At 38.5% G+C, this 20,549-nt stretch overlaps 1 protein-coding gene across 5 annotated transcripts in view; it reads right to left on the bottom strand.

Moving 5' to 3' along the window:
- The window catches only part of LOC118530817 (complement factor H-like), a 140,548-nt gene that overhangs the window by 93,382 nt on the left and 26,617 nt on the right, over positions 1–20,549 (bottom strand). Inside the window, exon 1 of one of the 5 annotated variants that reach the window (XM_078078328.1) lies at positions 14,396–14,606. The exons of 3 other annotated variants lie outside the window; for them this stretch is intronic. In XM_078078328.1, coding sequence (XP_077934454.1) covers positions 14,396–14,453 — 58 coding nt within the window. In that variant the 5' untranslated portion in view covers positions 14,454–14,606. Of the gene's footprint in view, positions 1–14,395; positions 14,607–20,549 lie in introns of those variants that run through there. One more of the 5 variants, XM_078078331.1, reaches the window with a different exon arrangement.

Raw genomic sequence — 20,549 nt, forward strand, 5'->3', positions numbered from 1 at the left:
AGACTTTACATCTGGGAGCCCTGTCCTTAAAGCCCTGCATTGTGACTTCAGGTAGTGCAGGAAGCTATCTGGCTCTGGAGAAATTTTCAGCCCTTCTCCTTAATGGGTAGATGCAGCAATGATTCAGGAGGCAGGATCTCGCTATTGCCAGGAGATTTTAAAAACCTCAAGAGTCCTGGGGTGCCTGGCTGGTTCAGTTGGTAGAGCATATGACTCTTGATCTTGGGGTTGTGATTTTGAGCCCTACATTGTATGTAGAGATTACTTAAAAAATAAAATCTTTAGAACAAAACAAAACAAACCTCAACAGCCCGATAACAAAAATATGTTAAAAACCCCTCTAGCCTCGGTTTGTAGAACTAGTTGGCTTCACCAGCCACTTCTGCAAAACATGCAAGGAGAAACAACTTTGCTATTAATACCTGAAAAAGCTAGTGACAAGAAAGGATAATCTTGAAGAATCTAAACAAATATTTCTCTAACGAGAAAATGCAAGTGATCAATAAACTGATGGAAAATTACTCAAACTGGAAATGAAAATGAAAACCATAATAAACCATCAATAAAATAACATGACATTGGTAAAAATTTAGAAAGTCTAAAAATCCCACTATTTGGAAAGAATGTGGAGCATTAGGAACTTCTGCTCCAAAGGAAAATGGGAACCACCACAATAGGAAAGAGTTTAGCAACTTGTAGTGAGTTGAAAATATGCATTACTTATTACTTAGCAGTTTTACTCCTAGAAATAGGTCACTGAGAAACTAACACACATGTGAACCAGGTTTCTTGTGTGGTAATATTTATAGCATAGGATTTTTTAATAGCCAAAAATGGAAACAACTTCACAATATCTATCAGTAGTTGACTGGGTAAAAAATTGTGGTATATTTGTGCAATGGAATAGTACAGCAATGCTACAAAATGACATGAAAAGATAAAATAATAATCACATGACGCAGAAAGACACATAGGTACATTGATATTATAGGATGATTTCAGCTATATAAAATTCAAGAACAAACATAGATATTAGGGATGTGTACATAGGCTGTGAAGTTATTAAGGAAGAGCAAAAATGTAATTACCAGAAATATTAAAATAACGTCTTCTTCTAGAGGAAAGGTAGGGGTATTGACATAAGAGAAACCCACTGGGATTTTCTGGGATGCTGGGAAAGTTTTACTTGTTGACATGGGTGATTTATTATATTTGTAATACAGTACATTCATATTTTATTTGTACATATTATATCTCACGATAAATGTATTAAAGTAACAGAATCTGCATATAGATTATGATTCTTATTTTGCAAAAAATTAACTAAATGACATATAAAGAGATCACAGTATGTTACTATGAAGCTCATGCCTACTGATTTTAATTGATAATATTTTTAATACTGCCTGCTGCTTAATTTAGGTATAAATATCCTTGATATTAGAATGACTACAGGAAGAGCTAAGACGGGAGGATGGTAGGAGGACCCTAGGCTTGCCTAATCCCTTAAACACAGCTAGATAAATATCAAATCATTCTGAACACCCATAAAATCGATCTGAGGACTGATAGAACAAACTGTACAACTAGAGGGAGAGAAGGGGCTACATCGTGGAAGGTAGGAGGTGCGGAGACGTGATTTAGGGAAGAAATGGATCACAGGTGCTGTGGAGGGGAGCCCTGGTCATGGAGAGAGGCAAGAGAAAGAGAGAGGGAATGAGAGAGAGCGCACAGGGGATTGCACAAGGAAATCACTTCCCCAAAGACATTGACTGGGAAAATGAGAGGAGCTGATTTTTGTGTTTTTACAACCAGTGGGCCCAAAGACTAGAGTTCTAGAAGTCTGCAGCATGGCCAGTATGGAGCCCTGAAAGGTGCTGCAGTGTTGCTGTGGAGAAGGAGGGCAGATAGCCCGGGGGCAGAAGATGCAATCTGAGGATCCCTGGGGATGTCCTGGGAGAGACAGTTCCCTCTTCTTGACGCACATCTGGGAGAGACGGCATTGCCTCTCCGGGGGAAAAAAGAGCTGACAGGCACCATTACCAGAGACACCTGCTGAGGGCAGCTAACCCAAACACCGGTTCTTTGATGCACTTTGCTCCAAACTCCATGCCCTTGCGCTTTGGTGCGACTGCCCTTCTGGGACAAACCTGTGTGGTGGGACCCTCCTGCAGAGGACCAGCACTGGTCTGCACCATGCCAGGTCCCTAAAGTTTTGAGTTTTAAAACTCAGCTGGCCTGCCTGGGATAGAACACAGGTGCACTGTGCTGCTGGGCAGGCCGATGGGCCAGACACAGTCAGGGTGGAGGCAGGGGTCTGAGGGACACCTGGGACACATGAGGGGAGATTGTCCCCTTTTGCGAGGGCTTCCCAGACAGCAGTGGGCACGAACTCCCCTTTCCAGGGACAAGGGAGAAGGTTTCCCTCCCCTGTGACCTTTTCTTATTCTTTCTTTTGGGATGAATTCCTCAGTTTTGGCATTTGTTCTAAGAATAAGCATTTGACAAAGTACAGTATCCATTCTTGATAAAAACCCTCAACAAAGTAGGGATAGAGAGGATGTATCTCCACATCATAAAGGCTGCATATGAAAAACACACAGGTAATATAATTCTCAATGGGGAAAAACTGAGAGCTTTTCTTCTACCACTAGGAACAAGACAGGGATGTCCACTCTCACCATTGTTATTCAACATAGTACTAGAAGTCCTAGCCTCAGCAATCAGACAACAAAAAGTAATAAAAGGCATCCAAATTGGGAAGGAAGAAGTCAAACTTTCACTGTTTGCAGATGACATGGTACTCTATGTAGAAAACCCTTAAGACTCCACTAAAAAATTGCTAGAAATGATACATGATTCAGCAAAGTTGCAGGATACAAAATCAACATACAGAAATCTCTTGCATTTCAATACACCAATAATCAAGTAGCAGAAAGAGAAATCAAAGAATCGATCCCATTTATAACTGCACCAAAACCCATCTGATACCTAAGAATAAACCCAACCAAAGAGGTAAAAGATGTGTACTCTGAAAACTATAGAATGCTGAAGAAAGAACCTGAAGATGACACAAAAAATTGGAAAAAACTTTCCATGCTCATGGATTGGAAAAACAAATACTGTTAAGATGTCTATACTACCAAAGCAATGTACACACTTAATGCAATCCCTATCAAAATGCCACCAGCATTTTTCACAGAGCTAGAACAACCTATCCTAAAATTTGTATGGAATCACAAAAGACCCCAAAAAGCCAAAGGAATGTTGAAAAAGAAAAGCAAAGCTGGAGGCATCATGATTCTGGACTTCAAGCTATATTACAAACCTGTAGTCATCCATACAGTTTAGTACTCGTACAAAAACAGATACATAGATCAATCAATAGAACAAAATAGAAAACCCAGAAATGGACCCACAACTATAAGGTCAACTAATCTTTGACAAAGCAGAAAAGAATATTCAGTGGAAAAAAGACAGTCTCTTCAACAAATGGTGTTGGGGAAAACTGGATAGCCACATGCAAAAGAATGGAACTGGACCACTTTCTTACACCTTACTCAAAAAATAAATTCAAAATGGATGAGAGACCTAAATGTGAGACAGGAAACCACCAAAATCCTAGAGGAGAACACAGGCAGCAACGTCTCTGACCTAGCAACTTCTTACTAGACACATCTCTGGAGGCAAGGGAAACAAAAGAAAATATGAAATATTGGGATTGGGCCTTCATCAAGATAAAAAGCTTCTGCACAGTGAAGAAAACGATTAACAGAACTGAAAGGCAACCTTTAGAATGGGAAAAGGTATTTGCAAATAACATATCTGATAAAGGGTGAGCATCCAAAATATATAAAAAACTTATCAAACTCAACACTCAAAGAACAAACAATCCAGTTAAGAAATGGGCAGAAGACATGAATAGACATTTTTCTGAAGAAGAAGTACAGATGGCTACCAGACACCTAAAAAGACGCTCAACATCACTTATCATCAAGGAAATAGAAATCAAAACCACAATGAAATATCACCTCACACCTGTCAAATGGCTAAAATTAACAACACGGGAAACCGTGTGTTGGTGAGGATGTGGAGAAAGGGGAACCCTCTTACACTATTGGTTGGAATGCAAAGTGGTACAGCCACTCTGAAAAACAGTATGGAGGTTCCTCAAAAATTTAAAAGAGAACTACCCTCAACCTGGCAATTGCATTACTGGGTATTTACCCCAAAGATACAGATGTAGTGAAAAGAAGGGGCCCATGCACCTCAATGTTCATAGCAGCAATGTCCACAATAGCCTAACTGTGGAAGGAGCTGAGATGTCCTTCAACAGATGAATGGATAAAGAAGATGTGGTTCATATATACAATGGAATATTACTCAGCCATCAGAAAGGATGAATACCTAACATTTACATAGACCTGGATGGAACTGGAGGGTATTACACTAAATGAAATAAGTCAATCAGAGGAAGACAATTATCATATGGTTTCACTCATAGGTAGAATATAAGAAATAGTGCAGAGGACCATAGGGGAAGGGAGGGAAAACTGAATGGGAAAGAATCAGAAGGGAGACAAACCATGAGAGACTCTTTTTTTTTTTTTTTTTTTAAGATTTTATTTATCTATTTGACAGAGAGAGAGATAGTGAGAGCAGGAACACAAGCAGGGGGAGTGGGAGAGCGAGAAGCAGGCTTCCTGCCGAGCAGGGAGCCCGATGTGGGACTCGATCCCAGGACCCTGGGATCATGACCTGAGCCGAAGGCAGACGCTTAACGACTGAGCCACCCAGGCGCCCCAAACCATGAGAGACTCTTGACCCTGGGAAACAAATTGAGGGTTACGGAAGGCAGATGGGTGGGGGGATGGGGCAACAGGGTGGTGGGCATTAAGGAGGGCACATGATGTGATGAACACTGGGTGTTATATGCAACTGATGAATCACTGAACACTACATCTGAAACTAATGATGTACTATATGTTGGTTAATTGAATTTAAATTAAAAAAATAAAAATGGCAAATTCAAAGATACTTATCACCATACATATTTATTAGTTTTACTTTCATTGCTAAACTCCTTTCTTTACTTGGTTTTATGACAATGGTTTAACATTCCATTCTAGAATTTCTTTTTAAAAGACAAGGGGCGAATAATCAACTGAGCTGAATCCCATCATGGAACATACCCATCATGAAAACGTTTTACATTTCATAGAAGCTCCATATAAAACTATATTTTTGTGTAGTATATAATACCTGTGTGGGATTTCATATACAGTAATTTTTCTTTGAAGTTTTAGCAAATTTTTAGCACATTTATGTTAGGGAAATTTTAATAAATGATTCCACAGGATAGTTTTGATTTTTAGAGTTTAAGTAAACATATTTTTTCTCCACTAGATGGGGCTGATGCCCTATCATAAAACAACACAAAACTCATCTCCCCACATTTCTGCCCCCCAAAAGCCAGATTTTTTTTTGTAGTTGTTGGTTTTTAAATTTAGTGTTCATGTTTTCATATGAGAATTTTATGCTTAATTACAGGCTAATGTGTGTGTTTTTCAGTTTAGAAATTCAGATCCACTTCATGGCATTCAGATTACTGGAAAAATAAATCGGTTAAATTTCAAACATAGATGCCATATTGTGAATACAGAACTGTTTTTCACTAGTGTATTAACATTTTGATAGAATTAGTTCCTATCCTATTAAGTTAATGCAAGGGAAGAGTAATAAAGTTTTTTATCAATTAGTTTACTCAATTTAAATTATTATTATTTTTTAAAGGATTTATTTATTTGAGAGAGAGAGAGCCCAGGAACCCAAGCTTGCATGGCGGGGAGGGGAGAGATGGGGGAGGAGGAGGAGCAGAGGAATAGGAAGAGAGAGTTTTAAGCTGACTCTGTGCTGAGCTCTGAACCCCACACAGGGTTGATCTCAGGACCCTGAGATCATGATCTGAGCCAAAACCAAGACTAAGGCGCTTAACCAGCTGTGCCTCCCAGATGCCCCTAAATTATTTTTTTCAAAAGTAACGAATCTACCAAAAGAGTTATCCATCCACAAAACATTAATCAATACACACACACATACACATAGTTTCAGCCCATTAGCTAGCCTGAGGCAAATGCATTTCCTCTTGGTTATATTTCAAGATAATTCTTGATTTTTCAAATTTAGTTAATTGCTTTTAACAACCAGATACAAAAGACAAGGATCTATCTCTTTGACATCATCTTCCTACCACCTTCTCACAATATTTACTGTGTATATATGTTTACTATAGAATGAGTTCTCATATCGATTACCCTTTTTACTTTAAGTAATTCTTAAGATTCTGGTACTTTTTCCATGAACTTTAAACAGCATCTGCTGACTGTAAGAAAACGGTATCACCACCCCCTACTCCATTTGTGCATCTTTCTACTGCCATCTCCGAAATCTTAGTTCTGATTATCATTTGCCACCTTGACTATGAAACAGCCTGCTAACTAGTCTCCAAGACTCCATCCTCCACAGGGCTACACAGGAGTTTTTGTAAAATTGGTCATGCCACTCCTGTGTTTAAAATTCTCCGGTGACTTTCCCTTTCACTTGTAAGACATTGCAAACTCCTTACCTTGCCCTTGGAACCCCTATCTGGCTCTTGCCATTCTCTCTGATATCATCTTGTCTCCTCTACCATGTACTCATTGCGCCAAAGCCACCCTGGTTTGTTCATGTTTTGTTGAGCATCTCAAATGTATTTTTTTCCTTTAGGTCTTTTGGTTGTTTTCTCTCCTGGAACACTTGCACCAGAGACTTTTCGTGGTTGCCTTTGTCTCATCTTTCAGGCTCTGCTCAAATATTATTTCCTCAAAGTGACCACTTAAGACCAGCCCAGCTAAAGGCTCTGTACCCCACTACCCCATCTCTGTTATTTTCCCTCAGCCCCTACTTTACTTCCTTCCCAACACAGTTCATGATTCATGATTACTTTTATGTTTACTAAGATTTCATCTATCCTGCCATCAGAATGTAAGCTCCCTGAGAATAACGACCATCTCCGTCCTGTTTTACAGAATGGACCGATTTTCACTAATACTCAGATCCTCTAACCTCAAATTTACCTCCTGTCTACTTTGGTTCTAATCTTCAATATGCTGAGCATTATCAGCTCATGTCATAACAAAATATTTAAATGATTCACTATCTTTTGTTCTAACAGGAATTAGACGTATCTTACAAAACATGACTTTTGTTTGTCTGAATCGACCAAAAAAAGGTCAAGTTTATTTAAACTGCATTCTCAAAAACTTTTTTTAATTAGACAAAAAGAGTTATTTCAGCCCATGTAGTCAAACTGTTGGCATGAATGTACAGCAATCACAGTTGCTTGAATTAAATTGGCAGTTGCTGAAGAAAGAGGGCAGAGGGTTTATTAAATAGGTAACATAAACATGTTTCAAAAGCATACAAACATTTTAAGGGAAGACTTATCTGATGATTCTTTTTTTTTTTAATAGCATCTCTCTTCTCAAGTTCTAAGTTAATGAGTGAACTAAGCTTTCTTATGTCTTAGATATTATTTAGGTTTAAACAACAAATATTTCATCTTATGTGTTTATGTAGTCATGTAAATGCCAGTTACATTTTCAAAAAATTTTTTATAAAACAATACCTGGGTGAACTTTTTATTCTCTTGGCCTGATTTTCTAATTTAAAATTATTCTGTCCAGGGCGCCTGGGTGGCTCAGTTGGTTGAGCGACTGCCTTCGGCTCAGGTCATGATCCTGGAGTCCCTGGATCGAGTCCCGCATCGGGCTCCCTGCTCGGCAGGGAGTCTGCTTCTCCCTCTGACCCTCCCCCTTCTCATGTACTCGCTCTCTCTCATTCTCTCTCTCTCAAATAAATGAATAAAATCTTTAAAAAAAAAATAAATAAAATTATTCTGTCCATAAATAAGAGTGTGAATGGATTTGGCTATTGGTTAGGAATAGGATTCATTTAGCTTTTATTTGAGGGACATAGTTACAAAAAATTGGTTAAAGTTAAAAACAAATATCCTTGATAATTTAATAATCATCATTTACTTAATTTTTCCAATTTCAAATTTTAAAGGGGTATTATTAACATATAACAGAGAGCTAAGTACTTGTTTTTAAAGTCAGTATATCTATAAACTGTTATTTGAAAAGTATTCTTAATCAAATGAAATAAATCACGATAAAATTATATATTTAAGAAAACCTTAATCAAATGTGTACCAGATTGCTTTGGTGGACTAAAGTTGGTCTCTTCATACAATTACTCTATTTTTCTAAAATTATTTTGGGAAAAAAAGAACAGGGGATATTACCTTTTAGCTAGCCTAATTTTAAATTAGTAGATATTAGAATATATTATAAAGCAAAACTAAAAATCAATTTAGAAAAAATAAATCAAATGGACAAAATGGAACTAGCAAAAGTAGATATTTTATGTTAAATTTCTTTCTTAGCTTCTTATTGGTATATATGCATATTAGTTATATGTGCATATATATGATTTGATCCAATTAGCTTTTCAAAATAAAACATATTCAGAGTATTTTACAAATAACATGAGACTAATTAAAGATATTTGGCAAATAATATATATACCCATATAAAGAAAATATCAGTTGCAATGAAGTTTTTATTTTAATTTTTAAAAAATATATTTATTTATTTATTTATTTATTTATTTATTTATTTAGAGTGAGAGAGCACACACGTGTGTGCACACACGAGCAGGGGGAGTGGCAGAGGGAGGAGAGAATCTCAAGCCCTCTGGGCTGACTGCAGAGCTCTATGCAGGGCTTGATCCCATGACCCTGAGATCATGACTTGAGCTGAAATCAAGAGGTGGTTGCTTAACTGACTGAGCCACTCAGGTGCCCAGAAATGAAGTTTTAAAAAATAACTCTAGAAAAAACAGATAGAGGTTATATTGCCTTATTAAAGCATTTCAAAAATGAAATTATATTTAAAAAATTTTAAAGTATGATTATGCAATTTCTTCTTGATATTTTAACAGTGTAAAGACCATGAAGATAATTCCAGGAATACGAAAAGCAAATGGGAGAACAGGTAATAGCTATAAGAAACCAGGCAGAATACAAGTATGACATAATTAGGGTTGAAACAAGTTACTCTCAGGATACAGCTTGAATACATCACTGAAATCAAGTTTCTTGGAATGTGTAGTGTTTGGATTGCTAATACCTAATGCCAATTATTGTTCAAGTCAAAATGGTAGCTTCTTAAAATAAATTGTTAGGATATACTGACTGGTTGCTATAAAAAGGAGCTGAGTCAGAGGATGACATTAATTGAGGACCTTTGAAAACTCTGTAGCAGGAATGATTTAGCATCTGAATAATTCTCATGACAATCTTGAGGATAAGAATTAAAAAAGAAAAAGAAGAAAAACAACACACACTGTACCCAATTTCACCTCTAGCACTTGTGGAAATGCCATTGATGGAAGATTGAGAAATGTGGGGGCCGATTTCAAACCTCCATTTTTATTGATCTACTGTTAGTCTTTTGTATACCAATTGATGTTTCCTCAGTCTTAAATGTCCTCCTCCCTGTCATCCTTATCTGGTTAACTTCTATTCAACCTTCAAAGCCTACGCAAAATCCATCGTGACCCTGACATATTTCCCTCTCTTCATTCCACCTCTTACAAATCAACTCCTCAACCTTATCCTACTCCATCCTCTCCTTCCTGTTTGGGTTTCTTGCCTCCTCTAAATGATCCTATAGTCTCTCTTTTGCTTATCTCCACCACAATACTTTATATGATAAAAGACAGTATGTTAATAAAATATAGTAATCATTCCTCTTTTTCCCCACTAAATGGCCTTTTGGAAAATGCTAGTCAGAGGGCCTGGCATTTAACTGTCGCTCAAAAAATTATCATTGGATGAACAAAGAAATGAATGAAAAAATGAATGGGTGACTAGGGAACTCTCCTGGAGTCTTTCCATTATATCTGCAGATTATAGGCAACCTCTGGAAAGAGCATAGTGGATGGTAGCAAATATAAAAGATAAGACTTGGGAACAAATGTTCCATGATCTTAAAGCTCTATTGCATGAACCCAAGAAACTGATATCTGTAATTCCATTGTACATCTAGTCCACGTATCCGAAGTTTGAATTTATGTTATAATTTTGAAGTCAGGAATCATTTAATTTAGTTCAAAAAATAAAAACTTTTGGGAGTCTATGAAGTGAACGTTTCAGTAACCACTATTCCGTCTATTACATTTTTGGTCAACAAGGTTTGAGAAACTTGGTGCTCTCAGTTAAAATGTCAAAAGAAGAGTGCTCTGTCAAATCTTTTTACCCCTTTCCTTCTGTTATTTTTGTGATTTTTTCTGTCCTATTACTTTAATTTCTCTGAGTCATTTTTATAATGTTTCCTTATAATTTTAAGCTGAAATGTTAACACTCCCCCCCCCATTATTTCATGTCCTTTTTATGCACCATATTCTGAAACTAGTTAAAGTTGTTAAATGGGTGAAGTGAGCACAGGAGAGATTGGTTGGCAAGAATCTCACAGGCCTGGGCAGATGGGGGATGGTGTGTGGGGTGAGGAGGGGGGAGGCATTGCTGGGAAGAAGGAAAAGTGCAAAGGCTGTCGAACAATCAGGGGTTGAACAAAGAAAAGTGGACCGATTTAGACTTTGGCTCAAGCCCTAGCAATCAAAGGCCAAAAATGAAGACTCTACTAATTTGTGGGTCCTTGGGAACTTACTTCTAGCTAAGAATAATTTCAGCAATACTTAATAATTCAGTTCTAGGCGAACATTACATGCAGGCAGAGAGTAGCATGTTCATTCTCCGGATACGCCTACACTTAAAATAAACAAGGCTTGCTTTGGCAGACCTCTCCCTCTCATGACATTCCGGGGGCATCTGCTCTGACCCTTCTCATGGGGCTCACCGGCGTGCTTCCCCATCGGACCTCCCCTCCCCAGGAATACCCCATGTCCCAGACTTGCTTAGTCCAGTTCTTCACCCTCATCATCCCATTCTACCTTTCCTGACTAAAATGGCTACAGAGAAGCTATCAACTTAGAATAATTCACAGCGAATTGCAGTGAACAATACTCGCTTTAACTCTTCTAAAGTATTTATTCAGAGTATTTGTCATTCCACATTAACCTCAGGTTTGTTGAATCTGGTGATATCGACGTGTAAAACATTTTTGAAGAAGAGAGGATATTGAAGGGGTCATTGCACAACTTTAAATCACAACATATAGGTAAACACCACAGAACTATCTCTGAAAATGTGGGGTTTGGGTGAAGGGAGAAGGAGAATTCTTATTTATGATATTGGAATTGAAGCATAGAATTTTGGATTAAAAACCACTACCTCAGGTTTTCTGGATTAGATAACTGTGTATTACATTCACATATATCCTCATAAAATACATTTTATAATTAATTTTTATGATTTATAATATTAATTATTGTTTCCATTTTAGGGTTAACTCAAATTTGAAACCATCTTGTACTTGAAACAATAAATAAAATTTTTTTCTTCCTCTTTCTGATAGAAGAGAATCTCTCTAGCTTTGAATTATAATATATTTTAAGTCCGGGGGCGCCTGGGTGGCTCAGTCGTTAAGCGTCTGCCTTCAGCTCAGGTCATGATCCCAGGGTCCTGGGATCGAGCCCCGCATCGGGCTCCCTGCTCTGCGGGAGGCCTGCTTCTCCCTCTCCCACTCCCCCTGCTGTGTTCCCTCTCTCGCTGTGTCTCTCTCTGTCAAATAAAAAAAAAAAAAAATATATATATATATATATTTTAAGTCCAAAAGAACTTTTTTGCCCTTTAAACATCCAGAATTAGATAACACATATATCTCTCCACACAAAAATAGCCAGTGTGTACTTGGACATGTTTCAGTAGGTTTTAATTTATTCACAGGAATTTCTGGGTTTTCTCTGTTTGTCAAATAAATAAATTTAAGCCAGGAATTTTTGGGCTGTGGCTAATTTCAAAGAGCATGTGGTATGTTTGAGGGACTGTTACTCTCAACTTTGTCTCTAAATCTGACCAGATTCTTAGCAGCCTGTGGGGACTCCTGCAAACACGATGTTTTATAAGGAAGCAACTCATGTTTCTATACAAATGGAATGGGAATGCAGAGAACCTATCGCATTAAAAAGGTACTAGTTGGTCTTGGAGAAACTTGGGCCAATAAATTCTTCCTATTGGCTGTTATTCCTCTGTAGTGGTGAGTAACATTTTTTGAGGAATGTTCACTTTAAACAGAGCAGAGGCCATTTATGAAATGCTACAACGTCAAGCCTGGTAGAAAAAGCAGATTGTGAAAATATTCAAACCAGTATTCAACCAGCAGAAACTGATATCACATTTAAACACATTTTGATGAAATATAAAATACAGATGAAATGGTCAGCTGGAATCAATTATGTAAGGAGTTTAAATGGCTATGATTTAATTTTTATTACATAATTTGTAGCACCCAATTTTAATATTTCAAATTCCACTTTGTAATCACTTAAACAGTTTAATTAAACTTGGCCTCAATTCTTGAGTTTTAAACATGAACTAGAAATAAATCTTCCTTACATGACAAATGATATCTACATAAAGCCTCAGCAAACAATATGTAAAATTTTGAGACACTGAAACTATTCCTGTTAAAGAAAAGACAAAAAACACTTATGGCAAGAAAAAGATGTTTGTGGGGCGCCTGGGTGGCTCAGTTGGTTAAGCATCTGCCCTCGGCTCAGGTCATGATCCCAGGGTCCTGGGACTGAGTCCCTCGTTGGGTTCCTTGCTCAGCGGGGAGCCTGCTTTTCCCTCTGCTCACCCCCCCCACCGCTTGTGCTCTCTCTCTCTCTCTGTTTGTCAAATAAATAAATAAAATCTAAAAAAGAAAAAAGAAAAAGATGTTTGCTACGATTGGTAACATTAACAGGGTTCTGGAACTCTTTGCCAATACAATAATATTTTACTTTTGAATATGAACTGTAATATTTACGTGTGCAGGGAAATGATGGAATACCTAGTTTAAAAGGTGGCTGGATATAAGGTTTCCAAGCTAAAAATCAAGCAGTAGCCTATTAGAATGCAAAACTGAAAAAAGGCTCTATCCTAGAAAAAAATTAAACACATTTGAATAAACCTTAAAGGATATAATTAAAGAGATATCTACCTTTATTTTGTAGATTGAGAGATGCTCTAGGAGAGAGATTTTATGTTATTTGCTAACATTTCTCAATGCTTAAAGGCTGACATGAAGTAAGCATTCAATCAAAACTTGTTGACTTAGTGAAAAGTTTTGGAAATTTAAGAATGGTAGCTAACTAGCTGATTTGGTTTAAAAAATGTCAGTCAGATATTATCACATAACTAGTTACCTATCATGAATTAGAAACCACATTTCCTCCAAATAAACTTTATAATCCATTGAGAAGTAGTGTTAGAATTAAATTTAATATAAATCTAGTAATTGTCTTACCGATACCAGAAAGAAAACTTATACATGCATATTCGCTGCTCCTAAAGACTGCTCTTCTAGAATAACTTAGATGTTACAAACATTGCATGTTTGATTTTTTCAAATTTATGTGATATTTTCATTCTAATGATACAAGTAATGCTTACTTCTCTACAAGACTTCTAAGGCTGTGGCAATATCATTTGTAAATGATAAATGGAATTTTCTTTAGAGAGAGTTAACATCTATATCTGAAATAAATTCAATCATTAGATGGTTTGAAGGCTTCTATTCTGTAATTTCTGTTCTGGTTCTAGACATGTTCATATGCTTCTTAATACTTTCACACAAAACATTTTGGTGAAAATTCTAAGCAAAAAAATATAAATTATGATAATTTCAAGGGAAATTATTAAGATATATTACAGTCTTCAAAATGTTTATTAAAACATTTTTTGAGGGCGCCTGGGTGGCTCAGATGGTTAAGCGCCTTTGGCTTAGGTCATGAGATCCAGGTCCTGGGATGGAGCCCCAGGGGGTGGGGGTGGGGGAGGGGTGCTCCAGCTCAGCAGGGAATCTGCTTCTCCCTCTCCCTCTGCCTCTCCCCTGCTTGTGCTCTCTCTGTCTCTCTGTTTCTCTCTCTCTCAAATGAATAAATAAAATCTTTAAAAAACCCATTTTTAAAATTTTTACATTAAATAAAACCATGATAAATAATCACATCATTTAAATAAGCTACTTACATTTTTAAAAACTTAACAATGTCAAAAACCACTCACACACGAAGCTACAGAACAGTAATTAAATCACATTTTCTAGACCAAATTCCTATTACCACTGTGAAAGGCATATTAGCAAATGTTTTATAATTTAGAAAAAAGTCTTCCTTTTTTTACTCTTACCTTCAGCAATACAAACAGTCCACAATATAAGCCAAACGATCTCCCCTGGAAATCTCATTTTGAGGATCTTTTAGGAGTACATTTAATAGCTGACGGTGCTCACACTATGTCAAATTCTCGTCCTCTAAAAAATGTGATTAGTGCAGGAAAGCACTTGCTCAAAAGGAAATTGAAACACAGCTCGGGAATTAAAGGGATTACTAGATGCTCCGCCCATCAGAAACTTTTGCAAGGTAAAAGAGAAAAATCAACCTCAAGCCCCAGCATTGCCAGAGTTTGGATCTGATTCTCCCTGCGTTTCCACTGAATGTTAATGCTGTGACCTGCTTTTGATTTGTTTTTTTAAACTCAGGCATGTCCTCCGCTGGAGCCCGTTCAAGTTCTCGGAATGTGCAAAGCAGTAACTGGTGATATCCTCTGGATTTCATAAACCCTCAAAACAGAAAATAATAGAAGTTCTTTTAAAAATCATTTACAGAACCTGAAGTGAGTCAATGTTTTCACAAACAAGACCCAGACAATGTGAGTAAACCTTGCCAAGAATGTAGTGCTGGCCTGCGTTTCCCACAGTCCAGGAAATTATTCCTTTAAGGGATTGTTACATACGTGTGTGAAGCAACAGGATCACTCTCCTTGGTCATAAATGCGTTTATTAATTCAAAAATCAAGAAATTTGAACCCTGAGTTTTTAAACTTTATATTGATTTATAATATGCATAAAGAGCATATAGGCAAATGGGTTGATGAATATTGAGAAGGTGGAGACATATGCAACCTGCGCCAAGCTGAGGACATTGAACAGCACTAGTTCTCCCGGAAGCCCCAGTTGTCCCGTTCGGTCAGCCCCTCCCAACCTCTCCCTCACCACACAGAGGGGGACCACTGTCCCGATCTCTAAGAACATGGAATCCATTTGTCTGTTTTGTACTTTACATAAATTGAAACATACTTATTTTTTAGTGTGTAGAGCTTTTCACTAAAAATTATGTTTGTTATTCAACCACACTGTTGGGTTTAATTTCAGATTACTAATTCATATTGCTGTGTAATATTCAATTATTTGAATATACCACATTTTATTTGTGTGCCTGTTAGTGGGCATCTGAATAGATTCTAGTTAGGAGGCAATAGAAATAGGGCTGCTGTTATGAGGTTTTTGACAAAGACATGTCCTCACTTCTGAGGAGTACATACCTAGGAGTGGAACGGTAGGACAGAATGGATGAACATGTTTAGGTGTAACAGGTAGCATCAGAGAGTTTTCTGCAAGGATTATGCTAATTGGTGTTCCCATCAGCAGTGTAGAAATGGCTCCAAATCCTCAACACACTTGATGTTTTCAATCTGTGTAATTTTACCATTCTATTGAACACAGAGCAGTAATTCTCTGGGGTTTTAATATGCATTTTCCTGAGGACAAATGAAGTTGAGTGACTTTCACGTAGCGATTGGTCATTTAGATATCCTCTTTGGTGAATTGTCCATTCAAGTCTTTTGCGTGTATATATATTTTCTATTGAGTTATCTGTCTTCTACTCACCTCACTGTAGGAGTTCTTTTTATATTCTTTAGACATTCTTGGACATATTTATTATAAATATCTTCTCTCAGTCCATGGGTTGTCATTTTGCTTAGTGTTTTTTAATGGGCAGAATTTCTGCATTTTAAATTGAACAATTAAATGTTTTATTTACCTAATTATGCTTGACTCTCATTTTTTCAAACACATTCTTGAAGAGTCCAACTGACAAAGGTAGCCTGCTTTTGAAGCTGGACACTTTTCCAGAGGGTTCAAATCACAAATTCATGCTGAATTCATTGACATGTTTAAGCAGAAAAGAATTCTGGGTCACTAAATCTCCTTGCATGTTTATTGCTCTAGCTACAACAGAATCCATCCTTGTAAATGTCACAGGATATAACAATTGCAGTGGAAAAAAAGAAAATGTTTGGAGCTTAAGAAGAAAAGACATTTTTAAAATTTTAAAATAGAACAAATTTTCAATTTTTTTCTACTTGGGTTAGCGCATTTTTGTCCTATTTAAGGATTCTTTGCCTACTCCTAGGACACAATGATGCTTTCCTCTAAAAGTATTATTTTCTCTTTGACATTTAAGACTGCATTTGACTTGGAGGGGGGAAAGATGGCGGAGGAGTAGGGGACCCTATTTCAACTGGTCCCCGGAATTGAGCTGGATATCTACCAGACCACTCTGAGCACCCAGGAAACCAGCCTGAGATGTAAGAAGATCTGGATCTCTACAAACAGAATATCGCAGGTGGTTGGTTTTGAGGTAGGAAGCGGGAAGCCCTGATTCCACGGGCAGATACCGGAGGATAAACGGCAGCAGGAGGGTGCCTGGATGTGGGGATCCTACACCACCGGTGAGTGACAGCCTCGCGCGCTGCGGACGGGCACAGACTCGCAGGCCGGTAGCATCGGGGAAGGACTTTAGGGCAGCCCCTGGGGTGGAGGACCAGACCCGCGGGGTCGCGCACATGAACCGCAGCCCCCCTGGACAGAAACCGGAGCGACGGTCGCGCGCACGCGAACTGCAGCCTCCGAGACGGAAACCTGGTGTGCAGGGGTCGCGCCGGTGAACTGCAACCCCCGGGGTGGAAACCCCAAGCAGCGGAGTAGCGCGTGCGGGAATTGGGAGCGGCTGGCGGTTTTAGAAGCACAAAGAGCAGAGACGTGCCCGACCTGGAGGCAGGACTGGGAGCGCTGCGGAGGGGCGCACAACCCAGGCCGCTGCAGTTATAGCAGCACGGACAGAAACGGAGACAGTGTGACCTGGAGAGCTCACTGAAAAACAGACTGAGGTCTCTCTGCTCTGAGGCAGAGGGTTGGAAACGGTCTCTTCTGCTCTGACTCGCGGAAGAGACGCGGAAAGCCGCCAGGGAAAGGCGCCAGAGAACAAAAGCCCCAAAGACTGCTTCCCACTGAGCCCATCCCCCGCCACAGGGGCGCAGGGCAACTCTGCCCAAACAGGGTTGCCTGAGTAACAGCGTGGCAGGCCCCTCCCACAGAAGACAGGCTGGGAAAACAAGAGGCCAGGAACCCTAAGGTCCCAAGAAAACAGGTGCATCTTGCTTGGGTTCTGGTCAATAATTTGGACTCTATACATTCCCTCAAACACCCATCAACAGAATGACTAGGAGGAGGAGCCCCCAAAACAGAAAAGACTCAGAGATTATGACTTATGCTGCAGATTTACAAATGGATGCAGATATAACCAAGATGTTGGAGATGGAATTCAGGCTAGCAATTGTGAAGACAATGGCTAGAATGGAGAAATCAATTAATGGCAACATAGAGTCTCTAAGGGCAGAAATAAAAGGTGAATTGGCAGAACTTAAAAATGCTATCAATGAGATCCAATCCAATCTAGATAATCTAACAACTAGGGTAACTGAGGCAGAAGAGAGAATAAGCGACCTGGAAGACAATATAATAGATAAAAAGGGAAAAGAGGAGGCCAGGGAAAAACAACTCAGAATCCATGAAAATAGAATCAGAGAAATAAGTGACACCATGAGGCATTCCAATGTCAGAATAATTGGAATCCCAGAGGGAGTGGAGAGACAGAGAGGACTAGAAGATGTATTTGAGCAAATCGTAGCTGAGAACTTCCCTAATCTGGGGAATGAAACAAACATTCGAGTCCTAGAGGCAGAGAGGACCCCTCCTAAGATCAAGGAAAACAGGCCAACACCCTGGCATGTAATAGTAAAACTCACAAATCTTAGAACCAAGGAAACCATCTTAAGGGCAGTTAGGGGGAGGAGATTCCTTACGGACAGAGGGAGGAACATCAGAATAACGTCAGACCTATCCACAGAGACCTGGCAAGCCAGAAAGGGCTGGCAAGACATATTCAGGGTACTAAATGAGAAGAACATGCAGCCAAGAATACTTTATCCGGCAAGGCTTTCATTTAGAATGGATGGAGAGATGCAGAGCTTCCACGACCGGCAGAAACTGAAAGAATATGTGACCACTAAGCCGGCCCTGCAAGAAATATTAAGGGGGGTTCTATAAAAGGAGAAAGACCCCAAGAGTGATCTACAACAGAAATTTACAGGGACAATCTATAAAGACAACGTCTTCACAGGCAACATGATGACAATTAATTCATATCTTTCAATACTCACTCTCAACGTGAATGGCCTAAATGCTCCCATAAAACGGCACAGGGTTGCAGATTCGATAAAAAGACAGGACCCATCCATATGCTGTCTACAAGAGACTCATTTTGAACCTAAAGATACATCCAGACTGAAAGTGAAGGGATGGAGATCTATCTTCCATGCCAGCAGACCTCAAAAGAAAGCTGGGGTAGCAATTCTTAGATCAGACAAATTAGATTTTAAACTAAAGTCTGTAATAAGAGACACAAAAGGACACTATATCATTCTTAAAGGGTCTATCCAACAGAAGATCTAACAATTGTAAATATCTGTGCCCCAACATGGGAGCAGCCATCTACATAAGCCAACTGTTAACCAAAATAAAGAGTCATATTGATAACAATACGTTAATTGTAGGAGACCTCAATACTCCACTCTCAGCAATGGACAGAGCATCTAAGCAGAAAATCAACAAAGAAATAAGAGCTTTGAATGATACATTGGACCAGATGGACCTCATAGATATTTACAGAACATTCCACCCTAAAACAACAGAATACTCATTCTTCTCGAGTGCACATGGAACTTTCTCCAGAATAGACCATATACTGGGTCACAAATCAGGTCTCAACCGCTACCAAAAGTTTAAGATTATTCCCTGCATATTCTCAGACCACAATGCTCTAAAACTGGAACTCAATCACAAGAAAAAATTTGGAAGAAATTCAAACACTTGGAAGCTAAAGACCACTCTGCTCAAGAATGTTTGGGTCAACCAAGAAATCAAAGAAGAACTTAAACAATTCATGGACATCAATGAGAATGAAAACACATCGGTCCAAAACCTATGGGATACTGCAAAGGTGGTTCTAAGGGGGAAATACATAGCCATCCAAGCCTCACTCAAAAAAATAGAAAAATCCCGAATTCACCAACTAACTCTACACCTTAAAGAACTAGAGAAAAAGCAACAAATGATGCCTAAGCCACACATTAGAAGAGAAATAATTAAAATTAGAGCAGAAATCAATGAACTAGAAACCAGAAACACAGTAGATCAGATCAATGAAACTAGAAGTTGGTTCTTTGAAAGAATTAATAAGATTGATAAACCACTGGCCAGACTTATCCAAAAGAAAAGAGAAAGGACCCAAATTAATAAAATTATGAGTGAAAGGGGAGAGATCACGACTAACACCAAGGAAATAGAAACAATTATTAGAAATTATTATCAACAACTATATGCCAATAAACTGAGCAATCTGGATGAAATGGAGGCCTTCCTGGAAATCTATAAGCTGCCAAGACTGAAATAGGAAGAAATTGACAACCTGAATAGGCCAATAACCAGTAACGAGATTGAAGCAGTGATCAAAAACCTCCCAAAAAACAAGAGTCCAGGGCCTGATGGATTCCCTGGGGAATTCTACCAAACATTCAAAGAAGAAATAATACCTATTCTACTGAAGCTGTTTCAAAAAATAGAAACAGAAGGAAAACTTCCAAACTCATTCTATGAGGCCAGCATTACCTTAATCCCCGAACCAGGCAAAGACCCCATCAAAAAGGAGAATTTCAGACCGATATCCCTGATGAATATGGATTCCAAAATCTTCAACAAAATCCTAGATAATAGGATCCAACAATACATTAAAAGGATCATCCACCATGACCAAGTGGGATTTATCCCCGGGATGCAAGGGTGGTTCAACATTCGCAAATCAATCAATGTGATAGAACACATTAATAAGAGGAGGGAGAAGAACTATATGGTCCTCTCAATTGATGCAGAAAAAGCATTTGACAAAATACAACATCCTTTCCTGATTAAAACTCTCAGAGTATAGGGATAGAGGGAACATTCCTCAAGCCCATAAAATCCATCTATGAAAAACCCACAGTGAATATCATCCTCAATGGGGAAAAGCTGAGAGCCTTTCCCTTTAGATCAGGAACACGTCAAGGGTGCCCACTCTCACCACTGTTGTTCAACATAGTACTAGAAGTCCTAGCAACAGCAATC

The sequence above is a fragment of the Halichoerus grypus genome, chromosome 7 (genome assembly GCF_964656455.1).
Source record: "Halichoerus grypus chromosome 7, mHalGry1.hap1.1, whole genome shotgun sequence".
Taxonomy (NCBI): domain Eukaryota; kingdom Metazoa; phylum Chordata; class Mammalia; order Carnivora; family Phocidae; genus Halichoerus; species Halichoerus grypus.